Source organism: Indicator indicator, chromosome 5 (assembly GCF_027791375.1).
Source record: "Indicator indicator isolate 239-I01 chromosome 5, UM_Iind_1.1, whole genome shotgun sequence".
NCBI lineage: Eukaryota > Metazoa > Chordata > Aves > Piciformes > Indicatoridae > Indicator > Indicator indicator.
Window position 1 is genome coordinate 21,582,416 of NC_072014.1, and position 16,260 is coordinate 21,598,675.

General features: G+C 36.7%; 1 protein-coding gene across 1 annotated transcript in view; it reads right to left on the reverse strand.

Annotated features, from left to right (window-relative positions):
* The window catches only part of UBR3 (ubiquitin protein ligase E3 component n-recognin 3), a 97,959-nt gene that overhangs the window by 41,036 nt on the left and 40,663 nt on the right, over positions 1-16,260 (reverse strand). The window contains exons 24-28 of the mRNA XM_054381473.1: positions 14,885-15,345; positions 11,027-11,115; positions 4,290-4,439; positions 3,883-4,016; positions 1,535-1,645 (exon numbers count right to left, since the gene is read on the reverse strand). Of these exons, the coding sequence (XP_054237448.1) occupies positions 1,535-1,645; positions 3,883-4,016; positions 4,290-4,439; positions 11,027-11,115; positions 14,885-15,345 (945 nt within the window). The remainder of the gene's footprint in view (positions 1-1,534; positions 1,646-3,882; positions 4,017-4,289; positions 4,440-11,026; positions 11,116-14,884; positions 15,346-16,260) is intronic.

The following is a 16,260-nucleotide window of genomic DNA, read 5'->3' on the forward strand; positions in this document are numbered from 1 at the left end:
GATGGCTCTGCAGAAAGATCTGGACAGGCTGGAAAAATGGGTTGAGGCCAACAATAGGAAATTAAACAAGGTCAAGTGTTGAGTGCTGCACTTGGGCCACAACCACCCTACACAACACTATAGGCTTAGGGAAGCGTGGCTGGAAAGCTGCCTGGCAACGAAGGACCTGGGGGTGTTGATCAACAGCTGGCTGAGCATGAGCCAGTGGGTGCTCAGGTAGCCAAGGCCAATGACACACTGGCCTGTATCACAACATAGTATGGCCAGCAGGTCCAGGGATGCGTTTGCTCCCCTCTACTCAGCACTGGTGAGGCCATACCTCAAGTATTGTGTTCAGGTTTTGGGCCCTTCACTACAAGAACGATACTGAGGTGCTGGAACATGTCCAAAGAAGAGCAAACAAGCTGGTGAAGGGACTTGAACACAAGTCTTATGAGGAATGGCTGAGGGAACTTGGGTTCTTTAGTCTTCAGAAGAGGAGGTTGAGGGGAGACCTCATTGCCCACACAACTATCCTCAAAGGATGCTGGAGTGAGGTGGGGGTCAGTCTCTTCTCACATGCAGCATTTGACAGATCAAAAGAAAATGGCCTCAGGTTCTACTAGGGGAGGTTCAGGTTGGATATTAGGAAAAAAAAATTTCAGAAAGGGAAGTGGTGGAGTCACCATTCCTGGAGGGATGTGGTGCTTGGTGACATGGTTTAATGGTAATGGTTTAGCAGTGTAGTGGGGTTGCAAGCTCAAGGCAACTAGTTGGACTTGACAATCTCAAAGGTTTCTTCCAACCTCAGCAGTTCTGTGACTCTGTAATAAGTACTACAGTGCCATTGAGAATATCTGCAACTAGGCTGCAAGAAGTCGAGGAGGATGAAGGGGTCCAGCAATATCAATGGAGCACCACTGGTTTTACTCAGACCATGTGAAAACAAATGGATGTCTTCTCTAGTGAACAATTTCTGAGGCCTGACTTACTGTATTTAACTCACAAGAGTTGAAATATTTTAACCCATTTCACTGAACTGCATTTATATATATAACATATACAATACATAACAAGATAAAAAAGGCTAATTTTTGGTAACTTGAATTTTGATATTAAGAATTAACCGAAAGCACAAGTTTATAGTTTCAAAATTACCCTCTCATTTTTCCTTCAGTTCTGATATAATTCCTAACACACATTAAACACGAAAACACAAATCTGTGTAAAAGTAGTGAAAAAAGATGTAAGTATTGCTTTTCCTCAAAATGCATACCAGAAGAAAAAAAACAACACACCAAAATCCAGTAATTTAATTCTTTAACAGGCTAATTTAGTCAAGTATTTCACTGATATATCCAAATTAATTAAAACAAAGTACTTTTTTGAATGTAAAGATGTAAGAAGATATTTAGCAGCTACAGTTCTTGAAACAAAAAAACCCATCTTGTCCATCCATGCAAACTCAATTTTTCTTTCTCTGAACAGCACCCAACCAACTTCACTAGAACAGTGCAGATCCAAATAAAAAGAGATCATCTTTAGTTTTACTTACCCGTAAAGATTCCATGTAAGATTTGTGACAATCTATATGTAAAGTGTGACCACAAGTTTGTACATAAACACCTCCTTCCCAACCTATTGACACTGCTTGCAAGCAGGAACTCTAAAACAAAGCAAAAACAGTAAGAAAAGATATATGAAGTTATAAAGGTATTCACCTCAACTTGTTTTCAGATTTTTTTAAAATGCTGGTTTTTATTTGCACACTATTAAAAGACATACGCTGTAGAAATAAAGAAATTTTTTTTAAGTATTTATTTACGGTAAGTTACTTGGCCACCACTATTCTATTCTTTCCAGAAAAGAGGCAAACACAACTTCTGCAATTCTTGTCACTTAAGATAATGACTTCTTTAAAGAACATCTTGTATTACAGCATGAAGAGAGCTCTTAACTCCACCATCTGTTCCAATAGTACAAGTTATCCCATGTACAAGGGTAATATACTGCTTCAGTACTTTTCATTCAGTTCAGCACGTAAACAGAGTAACAAGATCACAGTTATATAATTAAACACCAATCTGTTATTAAAATTCACCATAAACACTTAGAAGGTTTAATGTATTCCTGAACAGTATGATATATAACACATCACAAAGGCAAAGTGAAAAAAAATACGTGTTTAGTGAAATGAGTTTTTATACTAGGACTGTTTTGAAAACATTGGCCTTATTCAAAGATTGTACTTATAGTTCACATGTCAAAATAAAACTACTTCACTGATCGTTCTCACAAAATAATGAGATGAGAAAAAAAGTCACCTCTGGCAACCTTATGGTAAGGAGTTCTAGAAAAATATCATACAGAATTACCTAGCTATAGTCAGCCTAATTATAAAGCCTCCCTTTCACAAAAAAAAAATCATACAGAGATTGAAATGTACATTTTGGTGATACATTCAAAGAATAGAAAATATATATGGCCATCAGAATTGGAAAATTTTTCATGTAGACTCACCCTAAAATAGTCTTAATGTATGATGCAAAACAAAGGTACTATGAGTAACAAACTGGTAATTCCATTATCTAAGGACATACTAACACCTCTTTTTTTTTTTCCCATGCATATGAACAGCAAATAAGTAATTACAAATTCTATCTACAAGACATGCTCCTATTTACCTTGCCTCAATCTGACATTCAAAATGTGCTATGAGCCTCTCAAAAGCCATAGAATAAGAAAAGCTTTCTTTTTGTCCTGCTAGTTCCTGCATGATTTAGTAGACCGCACTATTAGTAAGGTCATGTGATACACCTGGATAAGCCCCACTGGGCAAATCATAGAATTAATCAGGTTGGAAAAGACCTTCAAGATTATCAAATCCAACCTATCACCCAACACCATCTAATCAACTAAACCATGGCACTAAGTGCCTTGTCCAGTCTTATTTTAAACATTTCATTCGGGAAAAGCATTATTTATCCCAAGTACTTAAGCAGGACACTTTGTAGTGGTTCCAAAAGGGGGAAAAAATACACAACAACAAACAACCCCAGAGGCTTTGCTAAAAGGCTTTACTCTATTACTGTTCAATTCAGAAACAAAGGCAATCCCAAAGTCACAGGCTTGAGATGGAGCACACCTGTATCAGATTACTCGTTACAAAGTACTATGTGATTCTGAAAGCAGTCCTACCCATCTAACATGTCCTTAGCCATACTTCTCCATGTTAAAAATAAATCAAGTGATTTTTTTCTTTAATGGCCAGGTACTCTACGCTCTGACAGACAGTAGGTATCAAATTCAGCTAAGAAAGCACAAAAGGAATCCCCGAAGAAAGAACTGGTCTCTTTTGCCCAATCTGTATATAGTATATAGCTTTTTAGTATTTTTTTTCCTGCCAATAGAATAAACTAGCTCATGTTTCATAACAAAATTTTTACATCTAGGTGAAATTATTCATTGCCTCCTGCTGTTTGAGGAAGGACACTTACTGGGAAGGACACAGTTGATAAACAAAAGAGCTTCTTACTGCTTAGCTCAGCTGAACAATATATTGCAGACATTAACTGAAGTTTCCATTTTTATGCCAAAAGAAATTTAAGGATTAATTCTTTCATGCAGAGACATTTTTTAAGCACAGTAGTGACCTGGAAACTTCAAAGTAAAAACATCCTCATAGGTTAACCTACATAAGTAGACAGTGATGTAGATGGAGAAGTGGTTGAGCAACAGAGCTCAGAGGGTTGTAATCAGCAGGGCAGGGTCTAGTTGCACACTTGTGGCTAGTGATATTCCCCAGGGGTCAGTACTGGGTAGTAGGAGGACTAAGCTGTAATTTCATTTACCTTTTTACACAAATTTTCCTAAGTGGTAGCATTGTTCATATGAAATACTTACATCTTTAAAGTATCGCTGTAAAGTTGCAAGCCTCACATCATGCAGTGCTGCACAGGTATCCCAAGGGTATATTTGCTCCTCTTCACTAGTTGGTAGTTTCTTTGGCTCAGTGCTATTGCGGCACTGCCCCAACACTGTGTGAAAAAACCCCAAAGCAGCAGCAATTAAGAACACAATGGGTAACAGCATGCTAAATGATTAAGAAAAAAAGCTAACACAATCTAGTAGGAAAATACTTGCTCTTTTCCCAAACACTTAAAAATTTCTTAGTACCCTCAGACACACATATAGGTGCCTCATTGGAGGACTATTCACAGAAAAAGAGGAGGCTCCATGACACACAAGTATTTGTGCACACATACTAAATTCTGCAGAAACGCTGCTCGTCCAACAAGTCACATTCATACCTGAGGATGCTTGTAATAGTACAACTAGCCCTGCAGGTCTGTCTTCAGTAGAAGGCCCACTTTGTCCACAAATAACACAATCATATATTGCCTCAGAAACGTGCTGTTCTGATGTAGCTACCTCCATGGCAATATCAGCATCTGGTGATTCTAAAAAAAAAAAAACAAAAAAACAAAAAACAAAACAGTGGGAAAGAAATCTAATTGCTTCTGCATCAAGGTAGTGACAAAGTATCTCCAAAATAATTTATCTAGTTTCCCTACATCTAAAACATTGACAGTTCCTTGAAACTAACCTTGCTGCTTCAGTCAGAAAGAGAGCAATGTAATGAAATACAAGTTTTCCCATATACAAGATTATTCCCAGTGGAATTAAATGTTTAGTTCAAGTTTTTTAAATGTCTATAAAACAGAAATCTAACTTCTTACTATATTGAAACCTTTGAACAAAGATGAAAAGCAATGAAAACAAATCTCTACTAAAATCAGGTTTGCTCACAATTGACCCTGATAATAATTAGGAGGAAAACATTAATCTGGAGACCCTAGAAATAACTGTAAGATGCTTAGACAAGGTGAATGAAACATAACTACAAATGACAGATTTTTAAAAGTATGAGACTTGGACAATCTTCAAAATTTGGAGTGCATTAAGAAAGTAAGCTGCTTCTGGGGAGCAGATGTTAATTTAACATGCATTGTATGCAACTCATATCAGTGACCTGGATTTCAAACGATCCACATTATTATTATTTCTTAGGGGAACAGATAGAAATGTTCAAGGCTAAGGATCAGTTTCAAAGCAATTGCATGTCATCGAGCTTTGTTCAGATGACAGTGGTGCTGGTTTCAGGGCAAAGGACTAAGCAAAATAGAAGCAATTTTGTTACAACCAAAGGTAACAATTATTTACTGGCTTGAATGAAAAGCACCTTAGGACTAAATGATCCTCTCCTGACTGCTCAGCAGCATGTATTTGGAACATAAGGCTGCTTTGTTTCTTTTCTAGAAGATTATTTTTCCAAAGGAAAACACTTCCTCCCAACCTTCAACCATGCCTTTTATCTCTTTGATTATGCAGGCCTAGGTGCTGGGTAGAGAACCCAAAAACCTTGAGTGTTTCAAGTCCTCATACAGAGCTGCTTTTAGGACAGAACTGCTTTCTTCTCAAAGTCCGTTACAAGTTGAGCACAGAAGGCCTGCTTCTGTAAGGGGAGGTGTGGATGTTGGGCAGCATCTTTGCTATGAAAAGCTCCATGCAATGCCCTCACTCACAGGGCTGATTCAAAATTACACTGTTTCAGCAACTACTGACGTGAAGCCAGTTACTGATTCACAATAAAATGAACTCTGGCCTTCAGTGGCATACAGTTAATATTGTGCACACGTCTATCACCATCTAGTGGCAGTCAGACATACAACGAAAGAAAAAGCAGAATGCGGAGTGCCAAAGCCTTTTATTCTTTAAGTCCAAACATCCAGAAAACCTAGGCACAACTGTAGCACTAAAGGGAGGAAGTAAACACTAAAGCTATTTTTTTATATTTAACATCACCAATAGTTGTGTAAGGCACACTCATGTACACCTGTTTACCAGAAGCGTGATGCAAGAATGACTATAGAGTTCCAGCCTTCTTTCTTACCTTTTTCTAAAATACTGTCCCATACAACATGAAATATACATCCATTCAATGTTTCAATAAATGTAGGAAGAGAATATAGTGTGTCAACCTGACTTCTAACTACTCAGTGGAAGTCCTCAAAAAAAAAAAAAAATCAATCAACATTTAATTTACAAAACACCAATCATTCATGGTAACAACCTACTACTAAACAGGAAAAATACAGATCTTAGTATTTAAAAGGTGCTTCAGCCATTTCAGTACATGCAATCTATGCTTCTATTGCCTATGTGAAACAGGCACATAAAAGCAGGAGAATTTAATTTTAGAACTGAACTACTGAATGTACATTTCCTTCAAAAACTACTTGGATCTAGCACTAGGCTACTTTGGCAAACAGCAACATTTCAAAGCAATTACACTTCTAGCATCATGAAAGACTTCCTAATAAATTTTTTTCTGTGAAAAGCAATAGATTCTGCCTTACCAGCTACATGGTCTACCTACACTGTCAAAGATGAGGATAAACATGTTTCAGCTCAAAATACTGTTGGAAATGAGAGTCTTTCCTTCAAACCTCCTCCTGAAGTACTTCATTAATGCATTGATACTTCTGAACAGACAGTAACTGGCATGTCTCCATTACGCTTCTCCGAGTTATAGATTTCCTATTTCACATGGGAAAAATAAAGCTAAATGACATTTTACTGCAATGGTACTCATAAGGATACTCTCCGTTTCCTGTAAACAAAAGTACAGAATGGCTTTGTTTCCTAGAGCAACTTGTGAAGCATGTATTTAAAATGACTGGGATTGTAATGCTATTTTATTAATGTGCTTCAGAAAACACAGGTTCTTACCAGTTTATACAGCACAAGCTAACATTTCCTAGCTCCCAGAATGCAATTATAAAAAAACAGCCTAGCTTGAAGTATTATTTTATTTCCTTTTCCACTAATGAAAAATCTTTAAAGATTGACTGAAATAAGTGTTATTATGTACGTTATACATACACGTGTACATCTGTTACATTGTATAACATGTACATATTAACCTAAAATTCCTTCTATCCTGCCTAGAAACCCCATCCAAATCACCACCAGGAACTGTCATGTGATCAAAGCTAGTTCTGTTGCAACTAAAAGCAAAGAATAATCTAAATTTTGTTTCATTCCTCTGCCACAACTCCACAACATTTTTTGCTGACACTAAGACAACATTTCCACGAAAAACAGCGCTTGGGTTATGTACCAGAAGAACACTGTCTTCTGAGTGTCAAAGGAATCCTTTGCTGGCTATTCATTAAGATACTGATCTTGAGGCATCTTCTCCACCTTCAAAACAGGTTTTGTAGGAGTCTGAATTTCTGTTTTGTGTGAAAACCACTGGCACCCAAGACGTCTCATCACTCCACTGAAGGTTTAGAAACTAGGTAGTGACAACAGGAGAGCAAGAAAATCCAAGGTGGCTTTCATTGCAAGACAGAAGCATGACTTTACTAGCCAGGAAGGAGTCCTACACTTGCTGTCTCATATATTATTTGGCATCCAACTAAGGATGCTTACAGTTTACAACTCCAACTCGCCAGGATTTAACCTAATTGACTTCACAGAGACTTGTCCTGATGATGTCAACTTGTGTGAAGAACAAAAGGGAAATACAAGAAAGACACACAGCGTTGGTATTCATCTCTCATGAGGTTTGTCTAATGTTGTAACACACCCCACACCCTCACAGTGGGTTCTGAACCTTTTCTTCGGTTTTGTGAATTATTTCAGAAATCTGAATAAATACGAACTCATTAAAAACAAACACTGAAGGAAGATGAAAACATTTCAGCTATGCCAGAAATCCATAGTAGTACCACACACTATCATTTTCCTATATTTTCAAAAAAGTTATTTCACTCTCTAGTTTTGTACCAACAGGAGTGAAAGACCCAAAGTTACAAAATCCTAGCATTTCCTACCTCCTAGCAAATATTGATCAATCGGCTAAAGTCCACCAGACTCTTTTATTGCAGAACGCATTGCTGCCTGAATGTTAGTTTTTGCTCTCCAGAGTTAAAGATTGACTCCTATTCTTTCCCCAATCCAACAAAAGCTCAGAACCAAAAGGGCTTTGTAAACACCGTAAATATAGTTTACAATCTCTGTTGACTGTAGTCAACATTTTTCCTGCTGTATACATTCTGTGTCAAAGTGGCCCCTTGGCATCAAAGCAACCATTAATATGCTAATATTCTTTGCCCTGACCCAGCATATATACTCTCAAGAGATCAGTACACCTAATTTATTTTCCTACCTTGGTTCAGAATATTGAACATTTGGAAATGTATGTCACCTTGCATTAAAACTCTGCAGTTCTTGTTAACTCTAACTACAGAACATTCACTTGAAGGACAAAATGATGTCCTGCCAAAACTCAACGCGTTATTGTATCACATACTTATCATGAGTCATTGAAATAAAAATAAAATTTATATTAAAAAAAAAAAATCACATTGGGCATTTTAGAGACAGCAAAACTACTGAAGGAATGCAAGATATCCTTATATTGAAAATTCACAAGTTAACCAGTTTACAGTTTTTCACAAAGATACAATTAAGTATGTAGTTCAGCAGTATGCCTGGAATGGATCATAAAATTTCATGTTTATAAAATTTAGATAGACATATCCTTACCACTATTGCTGTAATTTGTTAATGGCTATTAATAACTACTAACCAGGAGCAGAGAGATTTATTTTTGTTCCTTCCAAGCCCTGCCTGAAAGGCAGTGAAGTTTCAAAAATCTCTCGCAAGGAGTTCCACATCACAACAGATAAATCATAGCCTCATAGTGAGGTAAGTGCCCTCAAAACAAAGATGTAACAAAGATGTTCCTATTACTAGAAGGCCTTTGGAGTTGTCACTGTATATGACTACATTAAAACACATTTGATTCACTAGACATGCTCCTCAAATATTTGAAGAGCTCTATATGATGTTCCTCAAATGATGTTTCTTGGTTTATTTTTCTACTTTTTACGTTTGTCTTCCAGTCAAACAGCTAAAGACAGCATAGTGGATTCTGTGTCATCCTAGTTCATTAACATAACTGTTTCTAAATTTCACATAATTACTTCCAGGCAAGCTTGAATGGCAATGCAGTTCTGCAGACGTCACAGAATATAAATAGAAAGTAACAGGGGACACAAATGGAAAGGACTACCTAACTGGAATTTTTTCTACAGTGATTATATGCCAGAAAATGCCAACCTTTGCTATCAGATTCTCAGATGAATTTGTGATTCCAGTTCAGATAAATAATTGTTGCTGGTAAAATGAGAAACATTTAATACTGAAGAACGAACATGTAATTGGGTAAATTGCTTTTAAGCCATGTTTCATTGCAGCATCCCAAGAACAGAAGAAGAGGAATGCCTCAGGGGATTAACAGTGGCTCTGTGCACTTTAATGAACACTTTGGAAACGATTAAGTTTATGGGGGTTTAATAACAATCTTTAAGCTTTGTCTGTTCTCCATTATTCCTATCATCTTCTAGGCACAGAGTATTTTGAGTCCTCTATACTGTCACAAGGAAGTGCTGTACCATAAACTAATTAAACTAGTTCTCACATTTTACCAATGAATCAGACTCACAGATTACACAGATAGTGAAGTTTTCTAAGATGATGATGATAATTATAACAATTTTCACAAATGACCCTAACTGAATCAGTTACAAAGTCAGGGGGCTGAGACTTCATCATCCCTGCATTCTCAGTTATTACTGTTACAACAACCAACCAAAATAAAGAAATAAACCTACTGCTGAATTTCAATCTATCATAAAAGTAACAGGTAATAGAGTTTGAATGTATGAAGGGCAGAATGCATTTTAACTGACTCAATATGAAAGGATTTTCTTGTTTTCAAACATACTACTTTAGCACACCTATGATGCAATTCAGGGTAAGACTACTATGTATTTCCTATAGTTTTAAATTATTCACTCCAGAAAGACTAATTTCAAGAATTCTTACGATGTCTCATGCTTTAATGTTAGAGCAAAAATGTTTCTGCAACTTTTTTAGTAATTTACTGACATTTAGAGATTGAATTGACAACTGAACAAATTATTTCAATTAAAAAAGTAAGAGCCAATTGAAGCAAATATTCCTGGCAAACAATTAATCCAGGTTGTAAAATAAATCCTACATACTATAACGGAACACATACTTCCCTTCTGGAAGTAATGTCCAGTCACAAGCACAAAGGCCCAGGTCTGCCTGTTACAGAAATTATGGGTTATTTCTAGTATTTGACACACGTGGTTAAATAAAAGCTAAGCTAATTTTCAATTAAGTATCCAGATGATAAAAATATTTTCCATTCCACTGTTAAACACAATAAAACTCATTATGTGGTTCTACACAGAAGAATCTGAAAGAACTTACTGTCTTCAATAAAAACAAGAGCTGATTCTGCTGAAAAGGCCATACTTGAGATAGAACACAATGTTAGCACTTACAGCAACTGAAATGACCCAAAATTTACATGTTCCTTAATTCTATAAATAAAATTTAAAAGATTTAATTTATTCTTTAGATAAATTCAAATTTGCAGAACTTTTACCTTATTAAAATTTTAGGCTCTATGAAGAAATAGAATTTATAATTACAGATTAAAGAAAATGCAATCATTAAAAGACTAACATTTTCTATTAAAATATAAAACACATCACACATGCTTAATCATTTTATCCACTATGTATTAAGAAAAAATAGGAACAAAATTATGTCCTACACATACTACATTCTTTTAGGTATTTTCAAGAATGTTTTAGTGTATTCTTCAGCAATTTTGTATTCATTATTCTCTGTCCCAGAGAACATAGCTTTCAGCATTTAAGAAGTAAACAAGTGGATACAGTAGTAGGATCTGAGAGTAGAGTTTTTTGGGGGGGTTGTGTATTGGTTTTGGGTTTTCCTTGTGTTTGTTTGCTTTGCTATTTTTGTTTTGCTTGGTTTTAAGCAGCTTGAGTAAAAACCTTAATACTAACATGGAAATAAAGAAATAAAATGTATTTTAAAAACAATTAAAATACAAGCAATCATAAAAAAAACTCACCAACATCCATGGCAGTTTCCATGAAGCTTTTCTGCCTTGAGGCAAATTCAGCCAACAATTTCTGCTGCCTTTCTCTGGCCTTCTGTCGTCTGAGTGAAAGAAAGGGGGGGGGGAGGGAAGGAGGGCAGGTGGGAAGAAACAAAAAAAAGTGTATAAAATGGAGAAAAACAACCTACTTGTAATGTCAAGCTGGAAAGGAGTATTTTCCTTTAAAAGTTGAATTTAAGAAGTAAGAGCTATTTTCTGCATCTGAAAGACAGGAATAAAATCCTATCCTAAAATATTCTTCAGATAACCAAAGGATTAGAACAGAGCATCGTAAGAAAAAGAACCTAAGACCTTATCCTTGAAAGTTACATTTCTGTTACATAAGGGAAGAATAACAGAGTAAAATACCAACCGTTGTACAAAATCAAATATTCTAGTGAGCAATCACTGTTGACAGATTAGTAAGAATAAGGCTACTTCACTCTTGATATGAAGCTTGATGCCAAGAGAAAAAAATTAATAAATTATTCTCTGTCTAAAGCTCCTCATACTAGTTCCTTCTGCCCCACCAAGACACTAGTCATCAACACCTTTTATACCTGGACTTAAAGAAGTTTGAGATTGCTTCCAGATTGAAGGCCCTTATCTCCACAGAACCAAGCTGATTTCACTGACTTTTCACACCGTTTAACAGCTCCAGATTTACAAATGAATGACATCTTGTCTGTCCTACTTAAACTCTAATAGTGATCTGTATAAGGCTACATGACCAGCCATTCTGCAACACCCCGTATATGCATACTGCAGCAGGTAGAAGGATATTGATGGATGCAAAAAAATAAAAGAAAATAGACAATGACTTTCCAATGCCTGAGATACTAAGAAAGGATCTTCGCATTGACAAGAGTTTACAAATAGAGGAAGTAACAGAGTTGAAGTGGGAAAACCAAGCACAGCTCACACCACAGCTGTTCACCACATAGCACAGGTAAATTCCTATGTGTCCCATGGATGGAGGTTTTACACAGCACTTCCCCAGTGCAGTCAGGGAAGCTCTATGATAGCTACAAACTGTGCATCAGCATTTACAGGGATTTTTAACACGCCTCTCTCCCCCCCCCCCCCCCCCCAGATGATTCAGGTAACTAACACGGGATTTAAAAACATCACTCAGCATCTGATATGCTAATGGGTGAGTTCTCTTTAGTCTCCGGCACTGTCTGATTATTACTGTCCTGGCTCAGAACAGGCACACACAGGCCCAAAGTAGCTAATACACTGCACCCTGTTATCCTGAGATGGCCTGCTTATAAATCGGAGCTTCTAACTTGTTTTCTTCAAAGCATCTTAAAACCCCAGATATCTCTGCACATTTATCTGTCATATTGTACAGCCACCATTTCTCAAAATAACTTCTAATTACAACAATCCTAAGTCTCATTATTCTGCAGATCACACCAGTACATTCATTTAACCTGCTTTTATTTATTTTTCCCTGGGAATTTCTCGATATACACATTGACTAAAAATGGAGTGACTGTAAATAGAAGACATAAACAAACTCTGACAGATTCAGTACAGCCTAGTAATTTTCCATGATGGCTCATGGGAGTATGACACTGCAATTGAAAAAATATTGCAAGCAGCTCAAGCTCTCTTCTGCATTCTGGTTTCTACGGCAACAGCACATTGCCTGAGTGATGTCAAGTTTGTCATTATAAGTTAAAGTAACCAGAAAGTGTGATCACTGAACGCTCACAGTCTGCTCAGTCTTCACTAATACAAAACTGGACATGGGGGGAAAAGAAAATTAAACCAAAACAATCAAAAAAGAGTAAAAATTGCAGCCTGACTATATGAGCACTGTCAGTTCATGAGATGAGTCATTTATCACACTGTCCATTAATAAACTTCACAGGTCCCCAAAGCCATTACGTATCTGGGGAGAAGAAACAGTCACTCAGAACAACAGAAAACATTTATTTTCATCATTATATCAGCCACAGAACTTAACTGAACAGAACCAAAAACTTAAAAAAGAAGTGAACAGAACTTAACTGGAAAGTGGCCACAACAGACCCTTGAAAGTATCACATTCTTTATAGGGGCAGAGGAATGACCTTACCCTTTTCTGTACGAAAAGTTACTCGAGTCAGTGGTTCCTGTACATAAATCTAGCATCACTGAGTACCATAATAACAAGGAGGTGTCTAAGATATAGCCATGTTTTATCTAAAGCAGCCAGTCTGGCATTTTTCAAAAAATTATTTTATATGCTAAAAACCTTGATGACTAGTCTAAATTTCTGAACTACTGCAAGGAATGTTGAAAATGAAACCACTAACTGAACACCTGCAAGAAAAGAAAACAACAAAAATCCCCCACTTTACTCTGTAAAATATGTAATGTTAAAAATATTACTTTTTTATGTTTAATTTTCAAGTACAGTGTAAGTCTCAGAGATATTTTATTTTCCAAAGCAAAATAGTAAGCCAAATAAAGGTAATCCAGAAACTGAGTCAGATGATTGCAGTTTCTACCCAAATTTCTAGAACCATAATCATGTAGTCTGGTTACATAAACCATTAATATACCAAAATACTGCACGGACAAGCCACTCAAGTGCATTCCTGTCCTGTGCTGTCTCTACTTAGGTAAATGAGGAAAGTATTATGACCTGACCTCCCCACACTCCATGCTCCAATCTTCTAACAGTAGGAAGTTCCATCTAAACATGAGGAAAAGCTTTTTCACTGTGAGGGTGATAGAATACTGCAACAGGCTGCCCAGGGAGGTTGTGATCCTGCTCTACAGGGGGGTTGGACTAGATGATCTTTCAAGGCCTCTTCCAGCCCCTACCATTCTGTGATCCACCATCCTATCCAAATACTGTGCCCTGCACTAAGCAGTCTCTTCCCCACTGCCCACAGCCAACTCTTCCTTCTGGCTGGCTCTATTACATTCCCCTAAACGCCACTTTCTGTCTTACTTGTGCCCTCCAGACATTTCCGTTCATGTTCCATGTTCATCTTCTATCAAGTCTCAAGATTTCATTCTCCCACACTGAGATTTTCACTAAAAACTGGTTCTTTCATTTGCTGCTCTTCTCTGAGCATTCATGTCCTGAAAATCCATTTTTTCCCTAACATTCCCTTCTTGCCGTTTTGTCTTCCCCTATCATTCACTGGACCTTGCATCTTCCCTTTGCCACTATTACACTGACTATGTTTCTCCTTCCAGTCCCAGTCTTCAACTCTGTCCCTGTCAATCCTAGTTTTCACCTATATGTCTCAGCTCTAGTTGCTGTCCTCTAGGCATCTGAAATGGATGATTCCTCTTCCATAGGACTTACATGCCAACACAATGTTTGCTGTGACAAGCAGGCATTCTGCATTCAGTTTCAGCTGTCAGTATTCTGGGTGCCTGGGACTCATTATAATAAAATCTGATTTTAAAATTAAAAGCTATACACAAAGGAAAAGATAATTTTAAAAGTGAATGCGCTGACATGTAGAAAAGGTAAAATTATCAGACTGACATATAGTAAACAAAAATAATCATAGTGTGATATGTGCATGTGAATGAAAATATGATCTTAATTCTGCACTTCTGTATATAGAATACATGGCAACATAGGAAGTGAGAATGTATACCATAAAAGAACTATGAAAGCTTCCTAATTTAAAGATCTAAATTAGCAAGGTACAAGTTCTTCCTCAGTATTCATGTACTGAGTATCCAATCAAAATGGATAAAGAAAATTCTAGACTTATTCTTTCAATAAAAGAGACAACCTAGAGTCAGATCAATTAAAAAATACACCACACACACTGCCCTTCTACCACCCCTTTATTTTAATATTTACATTACCTTTCTTCTTTATCCAAAGTTTTCTTCTCTGCAGAACTAATCTTTTTTGGTGGTACAGGAGGTGTCACCTTTCTGCATATCTCTTCAATTATTCGTTTATTCCATCTACTATGTACAGCAGCTTTCAATAAAATTCTTTCTACAGCGGTCATTCCATCACCATGAGAGTATCTTGGAATTTCTGGGTGGATTAAAAAATCCACATCATCCAGCCATGGAGGATAGTAAGAGTTTTGCTTTCCTGAGAGTTTGTGGTGCAATTTAATCAGCAAGGACAATATGCTTTCCTTGACCTCTAGAATGGCTGTTGTTAGCTGTGGAGTTGCACCAGGTGCTGACCATTTCATTGATGTCTTGGGCCGAACCACCTGATTTGCCTCACTGGTGTTCCGATTGATGATCTCTTGAAATTTCTTTCTACGTTCTGCGACCAAACTGAACACCTGAGCTGTCCCTGAGTTCTTGGGGGAGGAGAAAAAGAAAAGTATAGATTTTATGTAAAAAAAGCCAACTGCAAAACAAAAATATCATCCATAGCAAAACAACTAACAATTGGTTTTCCTGTAATGAGACTCAGAATTCTGTTTTCCAATTACTACTTCCTTTTTGTAGTATATTCATAATTTCAGTATCTTTAAGTTATTTAAATGTCTTTAAGGTCTATTGAGCGCTGCTGCACAATTTAATTCACCATCCCACACAGGAAAACCTGAGTAAACCCACACATTCCCATAATCACTGTCCATTTTGTGTGGATTTATTGGCCAAGATCCAGAAGCCACATACTCGTATTTGTAAGCTTGCTATTCAGGGCACATGAGCATATGAGTGCAGTTACATTAATAACAAAGCCCATGCCAATGTTTCTATTTTTGCTACCCTTGCTTTCAGTCCTAGATTAAGGATACATGGAAACAACTTCCATATACTGGATCCACAGAAGAGAGATGTTTCTTGAATACTTTAAACATAAAATTCAGAATGAGTTTACATCTTACTCTCTCTCTTTCTCAGAAGGCTGGGCAGCCAAGAGATAACAAATACTTCAGAGATGAAATATAAAAATGAGATTCTGATACTCACCTACACTCTTTATATTTTAATCTATTTCACTTCATCTATCTGCTTTGAATTTTGATCTATTTTTCTAACATTAACATCCAAAAGAAATATCCCTTGTATCTGGGATATTTCTGGCAAAGAGTTATCTGAAGTGATGTATACAAAAGATATAAAAGCAGGCCTAACACAGAGATTATATTATCTACTGGCTATAAATCTTTCAGGGTCCACCACTTACATCTTCATTTTGTTTTTACAAAAGGGAAAAACAAACATAAACTTGTCATTAATCACTTGAAATGCACTTTCAAGTA